At 40.9% G+C, this 16,184-nt stretch overlaps 1 protein-coding gene across 2 annotated transcripts in view; it reads right to left on the reverse strand.

The window, feature by feature from the left end:
* Positions 1–16,184, reverse strand: part of papss1 (3'-phosphoadenosine 5'-phosphosulfate synthase 1) — a 79,375-nt gene that overhangs the window by 61,152 nt on the left and 2,039 nt on the right. For both annotated transcript variants that reach the window (XM_062533278.1, XM_062533279.1), the window contains exon 4: positions 10,929–11,067. In XM_062533278.1, coding sequence (XP_062389262.1) covers positions 10,929–11,067 — 139 coding nt within the window. The remainder of the gene's footprint in view (positions 1–10,928; positions 11,068–16,184) is intronic.

The raw sequence follows: 16,184 nt of genomic DNA on the forward strand, positions 1-16,184 counted from the left end.
AAACTTACTCTATGAATCTCCGGAACCCATTAAGACAAGAGGCATTATTTTATTAAAACGTTTTGCGATTTTTTTATGATTGCGATGTCTGCTGAAAAGAAAAGTTAATATGTGAATTCGTGGTTCAGCGCGCACACACACACACACACACACACACACACACACACACACACACATTTTTTACATTTACATAATAGGGCTCGGGCACACGCCTTGCATTCTAGGAATATCGCCGCCATTTGGTAGCGCACTGAACGTAATATCCATTCATTCAGATGCACAAGACAAGAAGCAGAAATATAGTAGCGATTTATTCTTTTCCTCTTGCGATCGTGGGTTGCACTGTTACACCCCACTACACAGCAACATACTACCAAGAAGGCAAAAACTAAGTAACAGGAACACACTAAAAGGCGGGAGTAAATCCATAGTAATCCATAGTAAACTAAGGAGTGAAGCTGCCAATGTGGCTGTGCCCGCGAAGTTTTGATGTCTTGATCCCGAGCCCTAGTGTCAGGAAGTGGCTGTCGAGAGAGAGGGGGAAGGGAGGCAATCGTCCTCAATGCCGCATATAGGTAGGCTATAATGTCTAGTGAACTGGTTAGACAAGTCTGGGGGAGGGGGAATGATCGCACAAGACAATTGCTCTTCATGAAATGGGTAGTCTCACAGACGTTTGTCGATGTTTAAACGTAGCCTACTACATCACTTGCGAAATCGTGAAAAGACGTGGCACATAGAATTATTAGGCTACTTGATTTAATATAGCAAGTCCATAGACTTTGTTCATCCTATATTAGCCTATATTAAAATGTAATGTGCTGCGGGGAAGCATTGGGGAAGTCAGTTTAAGTTGTCCTGTAACAATTTGCCTCTTATTATAATCAAGAGTATGCAGCCACTACGCACATAATAGCCTAGGTTATTACCCCATGCAAAAGAAGGCCTTAAGTTAACGGACTGAAGGCCTGTTTACATGTCAAACATGCATTAAATCTAAGAAACGAAAAACACAAATATCATGTATTGTGTCGTAAACAGTTAATGACTTCGTGGCTGGCCACTATGCGCAACTGCATCGCGCAGTGAGCTGAAGGATAGGAGGACCGACACTTATTAACACAAAGCTTTGTAAAGCACTAACAACCACCCCTCAAAGTTCATTGTCCATAAGTCCAAACAATAAGTATAAAAATCCGACAATCCAAAACGATAACGAGATCTCCCAGAAACGAAAAACAAGTTTGTTGAGTAGCCTAGTCCTTCCAACAATCTCAGCTTTTGCGTTTGTTAGATAAAAGGCATTCTGTCCTGCTGTATTCCAATGAGAAAAAAATCATCCACAAGGTAGGCTAAGGGTCACGGTAATGCAGCATGCAGGAATCTATACGCACAAAACGAATGAATGGGTTATATCGGCCAAAACGAATGAATGGGTTGGGAGAGTCGTCTGGCTGTGTCAGCAGACTGCAGTCGGTCTCGAGGGGTTAAATAGCGCACGTACTTGAATTTTAATCTGAAGAAGACCACACGGTCGAAACGTCATTCCTTTGTGATAAAGAAAATCAAATCAAATAAAAAAAGAAGGATTTCAAGTGTGCGAACCTTTTTCCATTTTTTATGATTTAGCCTACTCTTGTTCTGCACCTTGACCGGGGATGTGCACAAACTTTTTTACTACACTTGAATTTTAAACCAACTCTTCTCTAGCCTATATCCTATAGCCATACTTTAATAATCAGATGTTATGCTCATTTTTGTAGGCTACACCTCACCGGCAAGCACGCACGCAAATGCTGCTTTTGCACATCTACAATATTGGCCAGGCTATATAGAATAGGCTTTTAGGACTGTATTTTGCCTTCGTGCAACTTTAGTTGTGCTCAATCTAAATTGTCCAATCCAAATATTGTCAGTAAGGATATGTCATATTACCAAATGGCGAACCTCGAAAATTATTTAGGATATAGAGCCGTGTCCATTACGCATGCAGTTATTTGTTAGGCTATTGTTTTATTTGAGTGTTTTTGTCTACCATGGCGAACATAGTTGAAACGTTCGCTCTAAACTTATGTATTTCCAATCGGCTTTCACAATCAGCTACAGCTGCGCGGCGCGGCGCAGATGATCGCCATGAAAACTTGCAATGTCTTTACAGAACTGCTTTCACTTCCCCGAGTCGCGAACGCAACATGCACAACAACCGATATTTAGCAAACACATGTATTTCCAGCTCTCAAAACCGATGAGGTCCAGATCTCAGTGTCCTCATAGCTGCCTACAGCCATGCATAGTAAGCCTAATATTAGCCTAATAGTTATGACATTAATAGCCTATTAATGACCTCATGTCGGAATGGCACGTTGTTTGAAAAAAAAAAAAAAAGTTAAATAGGCCTAGGCCTACCGCCGAGTGGGGATATGTCGGAATGAACAGCGGATACCAGCTGGGTTGTAAAAACATTACTGTAGGCTATTCGTTGATCTTATCGATGCAGTCCTTGCGGCCACTTCTCCCCATCGTAGGAAACTTTCTGCTTAGTGTTGACAACACAAAGGCCTTCACGTTGTGTGGCAGTGCTTGCTTGCCCTTCGATCCATCCCAGTTGGTGGTTTTGCACCTGTCCCTGAGTTATAGTCTATATGAGTAAGCGCTTATGCTCTAACCGCATAATAAAAGAAGCACCTGCAGCAGTGCTTATGGCAAGGCTATTAACACCTGTCACTGAGCTATGGACAACCAGTTTAGGGATGGCGAAAACTACTAATTTTCTTGACCGACCACCGAGCCTCATTAGCCGGTTGAAACCGGTTAACCGATTCGTTAAAATATTCTACGCTATTTGAAATAACAGCCACGCAGTTTTGCAACTCTGTCGCATCTCTCTGTCCCCCGCTCACACACACAGCCCCGGCGGCGGCGCCGCACTTTCACTCACGTCACTGTTTTTAAAATCCCCTAGAGCGCGAAACATGAGTCCCGCAAACCAAGGAGCTTGTAAATAAGTGGAGGACAAATGGCTCCTTCGTTTCGAAATGGTTTGGGTACAAGGTGATCGCGTTGCAAATAAAGGCGTTTGTCTAGCGTTAGAAGCTCATTTGAAACTGAAATTGCCGCGGCTCACTTAAGAAAATGACAGCTCCGAGGAGACGCCGCTATAGTTTGAGGAAGTAGGCCTACTAACAATAATAAAGAAAGATGATCATCATTACCTTATCTGTTACCATTGCTGACCCTTCCTGAAATGTAGATGTAATGTGTTTCCAAATCTAATCTAATCTATCTTATGCGGAAAGTTGCTGCAACACGATAAAAACCAATGGATAAAACGGGCACCTCCAGATTGCAAAAGACGCACCGGCCAAGGCATGCGTGCGAATGTTTTTATTGGTTTATTAAGTAGCCTACAAGCAGGCGAGTTATTACAAATTGAGTGTGAGGGATAATTTGTTAACTTCACGCAAAAAAGACCTTGGAATGAGATGGCTAGCTGTAGTAGCGTTTAGTCCACTGTCTATAATAATAGCCTAATTTAGAGATCGTTTATTTATTTTTTTTAACCGACTAGCGACAACTTTGATCGGCTAATGTGGATACGGTCAACCATCGGTCAAACAGTCACCGGTTAACATCCCTAAACCAGTTATGCTCGAAAATTATCATAATAACAGACACACCTAATTGTATGGCTCTACGTTTAAACACATCAAATTAGCAAGCATTTCCGCAGCAATGTTTGCTTTCTTTTTCTGTCGGTCCGCGGTTGCTTGGTCAATTGCGCAGCAAATTGACCATTACATTACTTATATATTTCTTATAACAAAACGCGAAGAAAAAATACGAGGACTGACCATCTCGTTTCTCCGCGTTTCCCCCAATACCATGGCGACAAAGAGAAATAAATATGATTTGACATTTAAGCTGATTGCTGACAAATTTGCCTCACAATTCGGGAGAAGCAGCGGACAGGAGCGCCACCACAAGCAAGCACTTCTAGCCCAAATTAACATGGCAACGTTGCCTATGACTAAAGTGTCTAAGTAGGCTAGTCCTACTAATATTACATTTGATTGGTAGCATGTTTGTAGCGCGCCAGTTTACCCATCCCCTACATCAAAACAGCTTAGAATCAATCAAAGAATCAGCTGTGTCGGCGTTAGGCTGTAGGCGATTTTCTATAACCATTTTCATTAATTTCAACAATGGTTCATTGAAACGTCGTTTGAATAATTTTGCCAGTCATCACCTTCATTGTAATGATTAAATGAGATTAAGGAGTCGACTATTGACGGATATGCGGTCTTCATCATTTTGAAATGCGGGATGAAACTTTCTGCCACCTGGTGGTTGTTTGGGTACATTGCCTTAGCCTCGAAAAAAATCGGCTTGACGGCCTGCGGGATCTCTTCGGGAGTCCCGCGGGAGAAGGTGCATTCTCAACCCGTACCCACTGTAAATGCTGCTGCAGCCGCCAAAGTTTTCATGGCTGATAATGACTTTAGTTGCCACTTCATGTCTACAGCACATATCGTAGCAACGAGCACAATGCTGATGTGGTGTATCCAGTGGGAATCGTTTATAGGCTATCGTTTATTTTTCGCGTGTGTCTCTATGATATAATTCTTTTTTAGATGCAAAAAGTCTAACTAGCTTAGCCAAAGTTTGTCAGATGGCGGCTCAATTTGGCTTAGAAAATTATTGGCTGGCGAAATTATTTTTCGTTAATGGTAAACAGTATTGTGATTCATCCGTTAATTTCAGATAGTTTGTTATTAAAAACCATTAACAAATAATAATTGTTCGTCGACGTTGAAAAACGGTCAGTGATTTCAGTCAATATTCAACATTTCGCTCCTGCCGAGTTGTGAACCCCGGCCCCCGGCGTGGGAATCAAGGAAGTTAACGCTGCGCCACTTGGCGTGATGCATACTTTGGAATTGGAAATAGTATAGCTCTTTGACGCGACGTAACTCAGTCAGTCCAGCAAATATGTAAGAAAATGCTTATACATTAGTCTGAGCTTTAAAAGATAGCCTACAAATAGAAGATAAGATATACAACTATGAATGTACGTAGGCATACGCGCCCTACGTACATAAATAGGCTACGACGAATTTCAACTGAAAATATTTTTTACACATGAAGGTCTGCCTAATAGAACAACGTCGCAACGTTTTCAAAACAAACTCGCATTTTACCACTGTAAATCGCCTCCATAGACTATGCCATGTAAATGAAAAATAGTTATATAATTATAATTATAAAATAAATCACATATATAATACATATTGCACATATATAAACTATGTTTTATGGTCAAATATTATTCTAATGCCCAACTGACAGGAAACCCTTGCGACATCTGCTCTGAGAAAAGAGAATAGCAGCCTGGACAAACATGGCCGAACGTGAGACAACATAGTGTTGTCACATAAGTGAGCGCAAAATAGCTCTAAACTAGCTTGTACCGGTGTGCTTTTGATCATGTAAAAATTCTGGGTGACAAAACACGCGTATTTAGGAAAAGTCGTGAACGTAGGGTCCTGGAATTTAAGCGAGTGAAAAGATTTTTTTTTTTTTGTCAAAAGACCGCAGCCCGGCAGTTCTAGGTATATCTAGGTCAAACCTACACGGCGCTTCTAGTAATACGCGTCAGCGGTCAAATGACCGGCGCTTGGCGCTTCTAGTGTTAATGCACTTTTCTAGATGGAACAGCAATCCGCTTCGCGTCGGGTGGTTTTACCATCTAGAACGTGCATTAACTTTGTGTAATCGAACGGCGTGTTGTCCATTATCCCTTACTCAATTTCTGAAATTCGTTCAACAGCCCTACTACTAATGCATAAAATCAGATAAGCACAACTGAAATTTAATCAGTAGTTAAATAAGGTGAAGAGTTTGTTTATCTAGTACAGTATACCAGGTTCAGACACATTTCCACCAGAGAATTTCCATGACTTTTCCATGACTTTCCCATGATTTTTTCACAAATTTCCATGACCTTCTATTTCTCAAAACCTCACATCAACTAGTGCTACATTAATAATAGATATGACGCGTGAGATAACAGGATGGTAACCTAGAAGGAATGCTCTCAAAACATAAAAATTTGCCAATCGGTTGTGACGCAAGTGTGAGACATGACCTGCCCAAATGAGATATGTTTCTGAGTTGAATTGGATGAAGCAAACTTCCATGACTTTTCCAAAACTTTTGGGGTGTTTTTTTGTTTTCCAAAACCTTTCCAGGCCTGGAAATTGCCATTTTCAAATTCCATTACTTTTCCAGGTTTTTTAAAAACGTATGAACCCTGTTTCCAGGTTTTTTAAAAACGTATGAACCCTGGTATACACACAGCAACTAAGAATTTTAAGGCTAAAAGTAGCTCCTAACTGGTGAATTTAAGGGGGTATTCACACCTGCCTTGTTTAGTTCGATTAAAACAAACTCAAGTTCGTTTCTTGCTTGGTTCGGACCTTTTTGACTGGTGTGAATACAATCACTCGAACTCTAGTGCGGACCAAACAAGCGGACCGAGACCCAGCTGAGGAGGTGGTCTCGGAGCGGTTCCTATCGAACCCTGGTGCGGTTCGTTTATGGTGTGAAAGCAGACCGACCTCGATCCGACCCAGTTACAGAAATCTACCTTTTTTGGATTTGACGAGCTCCCGTAGTTTTTGCGCATTATGGGAAATGTAGGATAGCTCCGTGACGCACAACAGCTGTAAGCAGCAGTGGGCTAACGCTTTTTTGCCAACAATAATTTGATTTTGCATCTCCTACCCATTCCGTCTTCCGTAGGCCTGCTGTTAGCATGTTGGACACACATGAGAGCTCTTCTCAGCTGTTTTGTTGCACGTCTTCGTTGTTGCAAAATTACGAGCATGATATTGTTAAACTTGCATCAAACGGTCTTGACGCTCAAGCACTTCTACTACACTTCTACTACAGTTACAGCTTGACGCTCAAGCTGTAACTGTATAAACTATATTGCTAGTAATAACGAGTACAGTACGCAAACATAGTATTTACGTGGGCCAACTTTGACTTTGGCTTCCTATTCTTCACCCCACCTACACGTTTACCAGCCAATGGTTGAACGACCTGAGCACATGTGCTTTTGTTTATAAATTATGGTCCGGTTGCAATTAATCACGGTGTGAAAGCGAACCGCACTAAAAAAGAAAAAAAGAAAAAAAAATTGGTCCGGACCAAATAAGTGAACTAACGGACCTTCCTGGTGTGAATACGCCCCAAGAGAAACTCCTAAAAATAATGGGCGTGTCACTCTTAACTTTAGGACTCCTTATTTTTTTCACTAAAAGTAATAGACCTCTGAAGTTTGCCAAAAAAAATTCCACCATCTTTGCCCAAATAAGGAGATCCCGTATCTTGAGATTTTTTCTATGAGAAAATAACATAGGGATTTTCAATTATCGCACCTGTTTAACTCTCGCGGGGATGTGTGACATTGGAAATGCAGACGTTTTTCGCTACACAGTTTTGTCCACTGTGATCTTATGTAGGTGAACACGGCACACTTTGATCTTTGCTACCCTAGAGCTAACTTACAATGCAACTTGCCATAGGCAAGTTTTGGATCTGTTTTGTAGGCGAACTTCAGAGGTCTATTCACGAAGCTTTTTAAGCCTAAAAGTAGTGTTAGAGCTACAGTACATTTAGTTTACTTTAGTGGTGGTAATTTGTTAATTAATTTGTTTATTATTATTATTATTGTTATTATTATGATTTGCTCACATTAGAAATATATTTTGGTAATATTATTTTGCTAGTTATTTGTTTAGTTAATTGTTTTGATTTATGTTTAGTTTATCGTGCTTAGTCTAATCATTATTTTGGTTTAGACACCTGGGGGCAGTAGTGAGCACAGGTAAAGGTGTGTGCGTAATATAGCTAGGAAGTAGGAGGAGGCCTGTATTGCACCTGGGTGGTGGGCACATGGTTTTTTACCAGCGCGAGAGAGATGCTGTGAAATGTTTGCTCTGCTGGAATTAATAAACCAGCCACAAAAATGGAATCTAAGCCTGGACATTTGATTCTTGCCTGCGTACATTACCTGCCCAGGGTGCCAGAAGTTGCCGTTTTCCAGCGATTTCTGCCACCTCGTTCATTTCATCTTCCACCTCGTTCATTTCATCTTCCACTTCGTTTTAACGGTGGGTTTCCACACAAGTTAAATTTCGCCTCGCTCCCATTGTAAATGAATAGGGGAAGCGAAATTCGCTCCGGTAGGGCGAAATGAAGCGAATTCGCCTCATGGGGCAAATCAAAGTTGGCAATCTCCCAACTTTATGCAAATTTGAACCGCTCAGAGCAAATCAGAAGCCTGTGTTGTACACAGAGGCGGGAGTAACAAAAAAAAAATCTGAAAACAATGGCGGCAGCTCCGGGGTCGTAACTGGAAATATTAAATGTGAATAAAGGTTTCTTGACCACTTTTAATGCCTATTTTTGATACGGTTTATTGTTTATATGCAACATAAATGTGTTCAGGACACACAGATCATTGTAGGTTAACGTAAGCTCTCTAACGGTAGAGTTAGCTTGTTGTTGCCCATTATAACCTATTGAAAACACATAGCAACTAAATCGCTAGCACACTGATATGAAGTACTATCGTGTTTCTGTACAACATGACTTGTTGTCAACATAAAAGCATTAAAACGGATTGTTGGGTGTATGCTTCCTGAACATACTTGGGCTAGATAAACCACTGAATATAATCTGAAGCACTAGACTGTCTCGCTAACTAACCGCTAAGCTAACCTGTTGAGCTACCGTGGACTAGTGATGGATTTTATCGTTTGCGGTCATGACACAGTTTGCGTCGTTCAGTTTGCCAAGATGATTCATTCTTATAGTTCGTTCTTACGTTTGTTCAGTTGTATTTCCGGTATAACGTAATTCAGCGGTGAATCATGGAATGCACAGTCAGCTCCTCGTTCACAAACGATCGTGCAAACGGTCAGCAGTTAAAGGCCAAATACATTAGCTGCAACTTCATTATTATGTGTACTCTTTGACAACACAACAGCCGAGCACTGTTGTATTCACCTTGACATTAAATTGACATATTGAAGGTTGGCTGGATAGAGTAGGCTAGACTATGGCTAGATCAGCTATTATTTAAAAAACATGTTAATTCATAAAGAAACAATCCAATATTCCGACAAGCATGTTTATTTAAAGGCTTGGCAGAACGATTATATTAATAAAACGGTTTCAAGTCCTCATTTAGGCTACAGAGCCATAAAAGCCTCTGCTGTAGGCTACAGCCAACAAAGGCAAGCACGAGTGACTGACTGAACGAGAGACCTGCCTGCACCTTGCCTGCTGCAAGTGAGCTACGAACGAGAAGAAATGCTGATTCACGAACGAGATTAACAATGAACGTTAGTATCTCATGTTTTGACATACACGTGGTCACTGTTGATTAAAAGTGCACATATGAAGTTGCAGCTATTTGTATGGCCACGTACAATCCACCACTAATATCAAAGATCCTTCATTACCCCACGTTAATACTCTCTGCTAATATGTAGTTAGCAACCAAGTTTCTGCCACTCGTGAAGTACATTTGTTTTCTTTCATGGAAACGGTTGCTATGCTTTCCTGCCCCTCATTGGCTAATTTGATGAGAACCTGTCCTGTTCATCAGAGTCCATCAGAGTCCCTAGCAACCTTGAAGAGACTGACGAGATAACAGTGCAATCGTGGTTGACATACTACTGAAAGGCTAATGTTAAAGGAGTCCTAGAATTCAAAACCACATTCACCTTGTTACTGTTGAATTTAGGCTGCGAGCAGTGTCCAAAGGACAACACCAAAGACTTTACCGCGTCCCCCGCCTGCTTTCGTATGCAAATTGGGAAATAGAAACAGCCGTGTTGAAATGCTCCAATCTGAACAGAGCTCAGATAACACGTAATAGGCGCCCATCCCCCTTTAGATACACCCCTCGGCCCCTCTCATTTGCATACCCTCGATTAATAATTCTTGTTAAACTGCTCTTACGATGCTAGTATCTAGATATGTGGTCTATGGCAGAGACGTTGTAATGCTAGCGTTATTACAGCTAACTTTGGAGAGTTACTATACTAAGAAATGTACTGATAAAACTTACCAATCTAACACATTCATTCTGTTGGGGAATCTGCTGCACTTCATCTTCGTCAGAACCTTCTTCTGACTCGGTTTATACATGTACGGCTGTATTCCTTATTTAAATCCATTGTTGATAGCTTTATCAAAGACTTTGGCTTTATTTACCAGCAGTAAACGTAGTTTCACTTTGCTCTAGCTTCAGACCGGTGGATTGAGCCAATCAACTTTCATGACATATCGGCCAATAGACCAATCAGCGCGCATCTCATTTGAATATTCATGAACTTGCTGAGTGGGCGGGAAAAACAAACTGTTTCATTGCAAGGCTTATTTATGACCTTGTATTAGGCGATCTAGCAGTGCTCCTGGGGCGTTTTCAGCCCCACAAATTTACATATGACATTATTTAGGCTCAAAGATCAATTTGTAATGGTCAAAAAATGCGTTCTATGACTCCTTTAAAAAGTTGATTTTCACAAAAAGATCGTTTTCTTCGTTTTTTGGTCAAAAACAGGTGTTTTTAGCAAAACTAACCCATGTTCTACTGACGATTACTAAAGAACGGAAAACGATAGAAAGAAGAGAGTCTACTCTTTCATTTGGTACCTTCGGTGTTTACATAGTCATAAAGCTCACCGTTCGGTGGATCTTGGAAAAACAGTCAAAATGCTGTAAACCGTCTGGCAGCATGGAGCGCTCTGCACTGAAAATGGCTGGCAGCCAATGAGTTAATGTAATGCTACAGCTAGACAAAATATGAACAAGATGGTCTTACTAATAACAATTAATTAAATAACAATTACCTTTGATTTCCCCAGCTCTGGCTTTTTTGTAGAGGCCCTTTACATCTCTTTGCTCACAAACATCCAGAGGGGCATCAACAAAGACCTCAAAAAAAGGAAGTCCATTTGCTTCATGGATCTTTCTGGCATTTAGCCGGTCCTGTGAAAGTAATGCAAGAACAACAACTTGGGACAGGCCTCAATATAACATAAAAATGGCAATCTAATTGACCCTTCCAGAAGTCCGGCCCTCCATAGTTACCATTGCTAGGCCTGTCAAGCTTTCGCACCTTGCACGTCTATTACAATGGAGGAGAACCGAGATTTTTAAAACAAATCTACATCTGTCCTCTGTCAAATACAGTTGCATTTTCAGCTCTGAATAAAACCGTTCATGAGTTATTTAAGCAAAAGTCGAAGGTACGTGTTGTTTCGTTGGTTCCTCCTGGTTAATGTGCTACTGTTAATGTGAAAATCATTGAGTATGAACTAGTTTATGAAAGGGGCAAATTTACTCATCTAATTTGCATATTGTGACGTCACAGGATGGCAATAACGTCAAATTATGCACCTTTCAGTAGATACTGGTTGTTGAACATATTTGAGCAGTTTTACTTTGTTTTTTGTAATTTCTCCTACATAACAAACGAACAGGAACACAGTCACATGTAAACCAACAACAGTAAACTATTAGTATTACCACAATCCCTATGTTACTATACAATAAAGTAGCCTGGTCAAATCAGTTCCTATCGCGGGTGACTTTGTAGTAAAGATGCACGATATACCAGCGGCCGATATATTATTGGCCGATAAGTGACATTTTTAAAATATTATTATTGGTCCGATAACAGAATTTCTGCCAATAATTTGCGCTGATATCTTTTTAAAGCCCTAATTTCTTGAGCTACTTGTGCTACTTGAGCTTGGTTGGCTACTTCTTCCTCAAAATAATGTCAGCTGTGTGGATGTAGGGTCAAAATAAGCATGGTGTGCTTAGTAGACACTGACGTATACACACAAAGACGCACCTCCATTCACAGACACATCTTGACTGTCACTGCCAATGGACGACCGATCATAATCTCCAAAAGGCAGATATTCTCTTTCAGAGTCAGAGTAGGTGAATAACAGACCCAAGACTTCATAACACAAGGTTTTTTTTTACATTTGCCGTTTGTCTGCTTCAATTTCTGCAACGCGATCGCGCATTTCACTTCCGCCTTGTGTTTCTCGCGAGTAATACAGGTACTTCCTGAAAACTTTGTGTATTGAATTTTGGCTTGAATCGAAGCTCTGGATCTCTGCCAACTAGTGGTGGAGAGTACAAATGAGAGGTCACCCTACTTGGATCTACCGTCTGTTTTGATCAGTAATGTTGCTTGTCGCAATACGGCGACGTTGGTGGTTAGAGGGTATTGACTAAGTGCATGTTGAACAGGTAAGGGATAATGTATAGAACACCGGTCATTATCGTAAAATAATTCCCGACAGGATGAACAGAACCCCGACGCGCAGCGGAGCGTTCTATACATTACCGCGCTTATTATATGGCTACTTGCCAAAACGAGAAAAGAAACTTAACTACATGTGTCTTTAGCAATGACTTGGCTACCGTTTTGTGGCTTCTGCTACAGCTAGCGGAGTGAACCCGTTGCCATTGGCAGCGGTCATTATACCTTCAGAGCGGTGTTATATGTAAGGGATAATGTAGGCTATAGAACGCCGGTCATTATCGGAAAATAATTCCCGACAGGATGAACAGAACCCCGACGCGCAGCGGAGGGAATGGCTTTGTTGCAGATTGATATGAAAGACGTGAATTAGAAGCACAAAACCCGTTGCCATTGACAGCGGTCATTATATACTTTCACCGGTGATTATATATATTATTCACCGCAGAACGTTGGGGAGGCCCATTCAAAGTGAATGGGAGCTCTCTCAATATTCTGGAGAGCCGTGTAGTAAGTAAGGGATAATGTATAGAACGCCGGTCATTATTGGAAAATAATTCCCGACAGGATGAACTGAACCCTGACGCGCAGCGGAGGGGTTTTGCTTCGTCCTGAAGGGAATTATTTTCCGATAATGAAATCACACCTCATAAGCAACGAACCTTTTTCACGCTTTTCAGTTCTGATTAAACAATCTATCTTTAAAGGGATATTCCGCCATTTTTGGAAATACGCTCATTTTCCACCTCCCCTCGAGCAAAACAATCGATATTTACGTTGCACCCGTTCATCCAGCCATTCTGTGAGTCTGGCGATACAACTTTTAGCTTCAGCCTAGCATAGATCATTGAATCGGATTAGACCATTAGCTTCTCGCCTGCTAGCTTCATGTTTAAAAGTGACTAAGATTTCTGGTAATTTTCCCATTTAAAACGTGTCTCCTCTCAAGTTAGAAAGTGCAATAAGACCAACTGAAAATGAAACCTGGCGTTTTTCTAGGCTGATTTGACATGGAACTACACTCTCATCTGGCGTAATAATCAAGGCAACTTGCAAACGTACCATAGGCGCAGTGATATCGTACGCAGCATCTGAAAATAGTCCCCATAGAGTAGGCCTGCACGATTCAGGGAAAAATATGAATCACGATTTTTTAGCTTAGAATTGATATCACGATTTTCTGCCACGATTTTTTTTCCTCGCAAAGTGCAATGTTTATTGCACACATGAACCATGACAAAAACAAAACTAATTGGCAGTAGCCTACCAGACATAGATTTTTTGTGGCATCTATAGCACATTGCCTATCACTACGAGCCTAAACATAACTGCATGGCCTTTTTTTTTTCATTGAAGCCTTCATTTACATGTGTGTGGAGTTGGCTCAAGAAACATTAAGATAGTTATAAACTGTCTGCATTTACAGTCAATGTGCAATATTTACAAAATAAATAATTCATTTTTGATAGGCTAAATGGCCAATTGATGCTCCTTTTCTTTAGATACTGAAGTTTCAGTTAGTTGCAGGAGGGGAGTAGCATTTGTCCAATGTGTGCATAATGTTTCGAAATCTGTCACGTTCTAATGTTTATTGGAACCATATAATTATTATTTTGCTAGATGGTAAGCAATTACCTCTGTTATTACCTTAATACCTCCGCCAAGGAGGTTTTGTTTTCATCAGGCTTTGTTTGTCTGTTTATTAGCAAGATAACTAAATGACATCATATCAGTACATTTCGTAGTATAGTAACTCTCCAAAGTTAGCTGTAATAACGCTAGCATTACAACGTCTCTGCCATAGACCACATATCTAGATACTAGCATCGTAAGAGCAGTTTAACAAGAATTATTAATCGAAGGTATGCAAATGAGAGGGGTGTATCTAAAGGGGGATGGGCGCCTATTACGTGTTATCTGAGCTCTGTTCAGATTGGAGCATTTCAACACGGCTGTTTCTATTTCCCAATTTGCATACGAAAGCAGGCGGGGGACGCGGTAAAGTCTTTGGTGTTGTCCTTTGGACACTGCTCGCAGCCTAAATTCAACAGGAACAAGGTGAATGTGGTTTTGAATTCTAGGACTCCTTTAACAATGGACAACAGACCGTCTAGTTTTCCTGATAGCAAGACGACCTATCAAAGCTCAGTAGGGCATTCGCAATCAGAGATTCTAGAACACTTCTACTACACACGCAACTGATTTGTTGCTCCTCAGCGAGTAGTTGAGGCTAGTGGTGCCGGTGTTGTGTGCCTTCTTGTTTCTCCACCTACTGGTTTCCTTGCGCGTGCATGCGCCATGCTCATACCACAGTGTCTGCAGACATTTACAAACAAGTGGTTTTAGGCGGTTTGAAGTCGCTTTTCATATAGCCCTACGCTGAGTGCTAAATTACAGCCACTTGGTTGGTCAAAAGTCATGTAAAAAAAATATATAAACTTTGCATTAAACTGGATTCGATCCCGCAAAATCATTCCACCTGAGACTCTCCTGCTTGCCTCCTTACTTACTGAGCCAACTTCAACTTGATAACTTTGTGTTACAATTAAGCATTACCCAACACCCACGCGACACCCAGGCAACATGCTGTCCTAAGGTAGGCTATCTGAATCAAGTGGTTGCCCTTGGTCGAAAACAACTGGTTAGCTTGCTACGGTCGTCAGTGCAGTTTAAGTAGACTACTGTTCTATGTGGTTGATAAACTTAAATAAAAGATGTATTGGGTGATGACGTTATTGTAGCCTGGTCCTATTCTGAGAATCTAAATGATACAAGAACAAACTATTCACATTTTAGTGCACCAGCCCGCGATATCTCAAGGGTTGAATGAAACGAGTTTGCCAAAACGCTCTTAATTTTCGAATGTCTGTGTCAGGGAGCATTTTATTTGAAAACCAAATAGGCCTATAGTTGCTCGGACAAGGAGTTATAAGGGCAATGTAACCACCTAATGCGAGACGAAATGTTGCCATAGTGTTGCTTACGTGGTTAATTGATAGGTGATTTAACATTTTAACTGAGCATATGGAAGTAGCTCAGGGAGATAACGCATTGATGAATCCTATTGATCTGATGTGAAGTTACATAGATTTATTGCAGGTTCGAATCCTGTTTAATGTTATAAAAATTGCAAAAATATAGCTTGTATTTTACATGTCTTTCGTCCAAGTGCTTATAGTGTGTAGTGATCATGGCACAGATATAAAATGCCGCCTGAAACCCGTCTAAAACAAATTGTTTGTGAATTTTCGACTGCTGCAGCTGCGTGATCAACGCGAGCACGCGCACAGAAACCAGTTGGAGGGAATAACCAGAAGGCACACAACACCGGCACGTTTAGGGTAAATGAAAGATGTGGGAGCCATCTGTGCTGCCCACCGTGTTCTACGCAACTTGTACCTGGAAAGAGCTTGCTAACTAAAGTCATAGTGCTCACTAAAATCATAAAGGAACACTGCAAAACACTCATCTCTTATATGATTCCAGAACGATTTTCTTCGACTTGTTAGTATTTTGAACAGGTATTTTATCTAATGACACAGAAAGCATAAAGAATTGCATCCAAATATCCTTGTCATGCACTATGCAACTTTGTTTCACTCGCGTAAAACTGTGAGACTGAAGGCTAATCACCCTCACGTATTTCTTAAAGCGACAGGCACTCAATTGCACACACCACTAATGTGCAATCAATTAGACCTACACACCACATTAAAGATATGACTAAGTGTAATGAAATCAGTACACAAATGACTGAACATTTTAAGCTACTAGTAATTATGTGTGTGTGTGTGTGTGTGTGTGTGTGTGTGTGTCTGTGTGT

This window comes from Sardina pilchardus, chromosome 3 (genome assembly GCF_963854185.1).
Source record: "Sardina pilchardus chromosome 3, fSarPil1.1, whole genome shotgun sequence".
In the NCBI taxonomy this organism is placed as follows: domain Eukaryota; kingdom Metazoa; phylum Chordata; class Actinopteri; order Clupeiformes; family Clupeidae; genus Sardina; species Sardina pilchardus.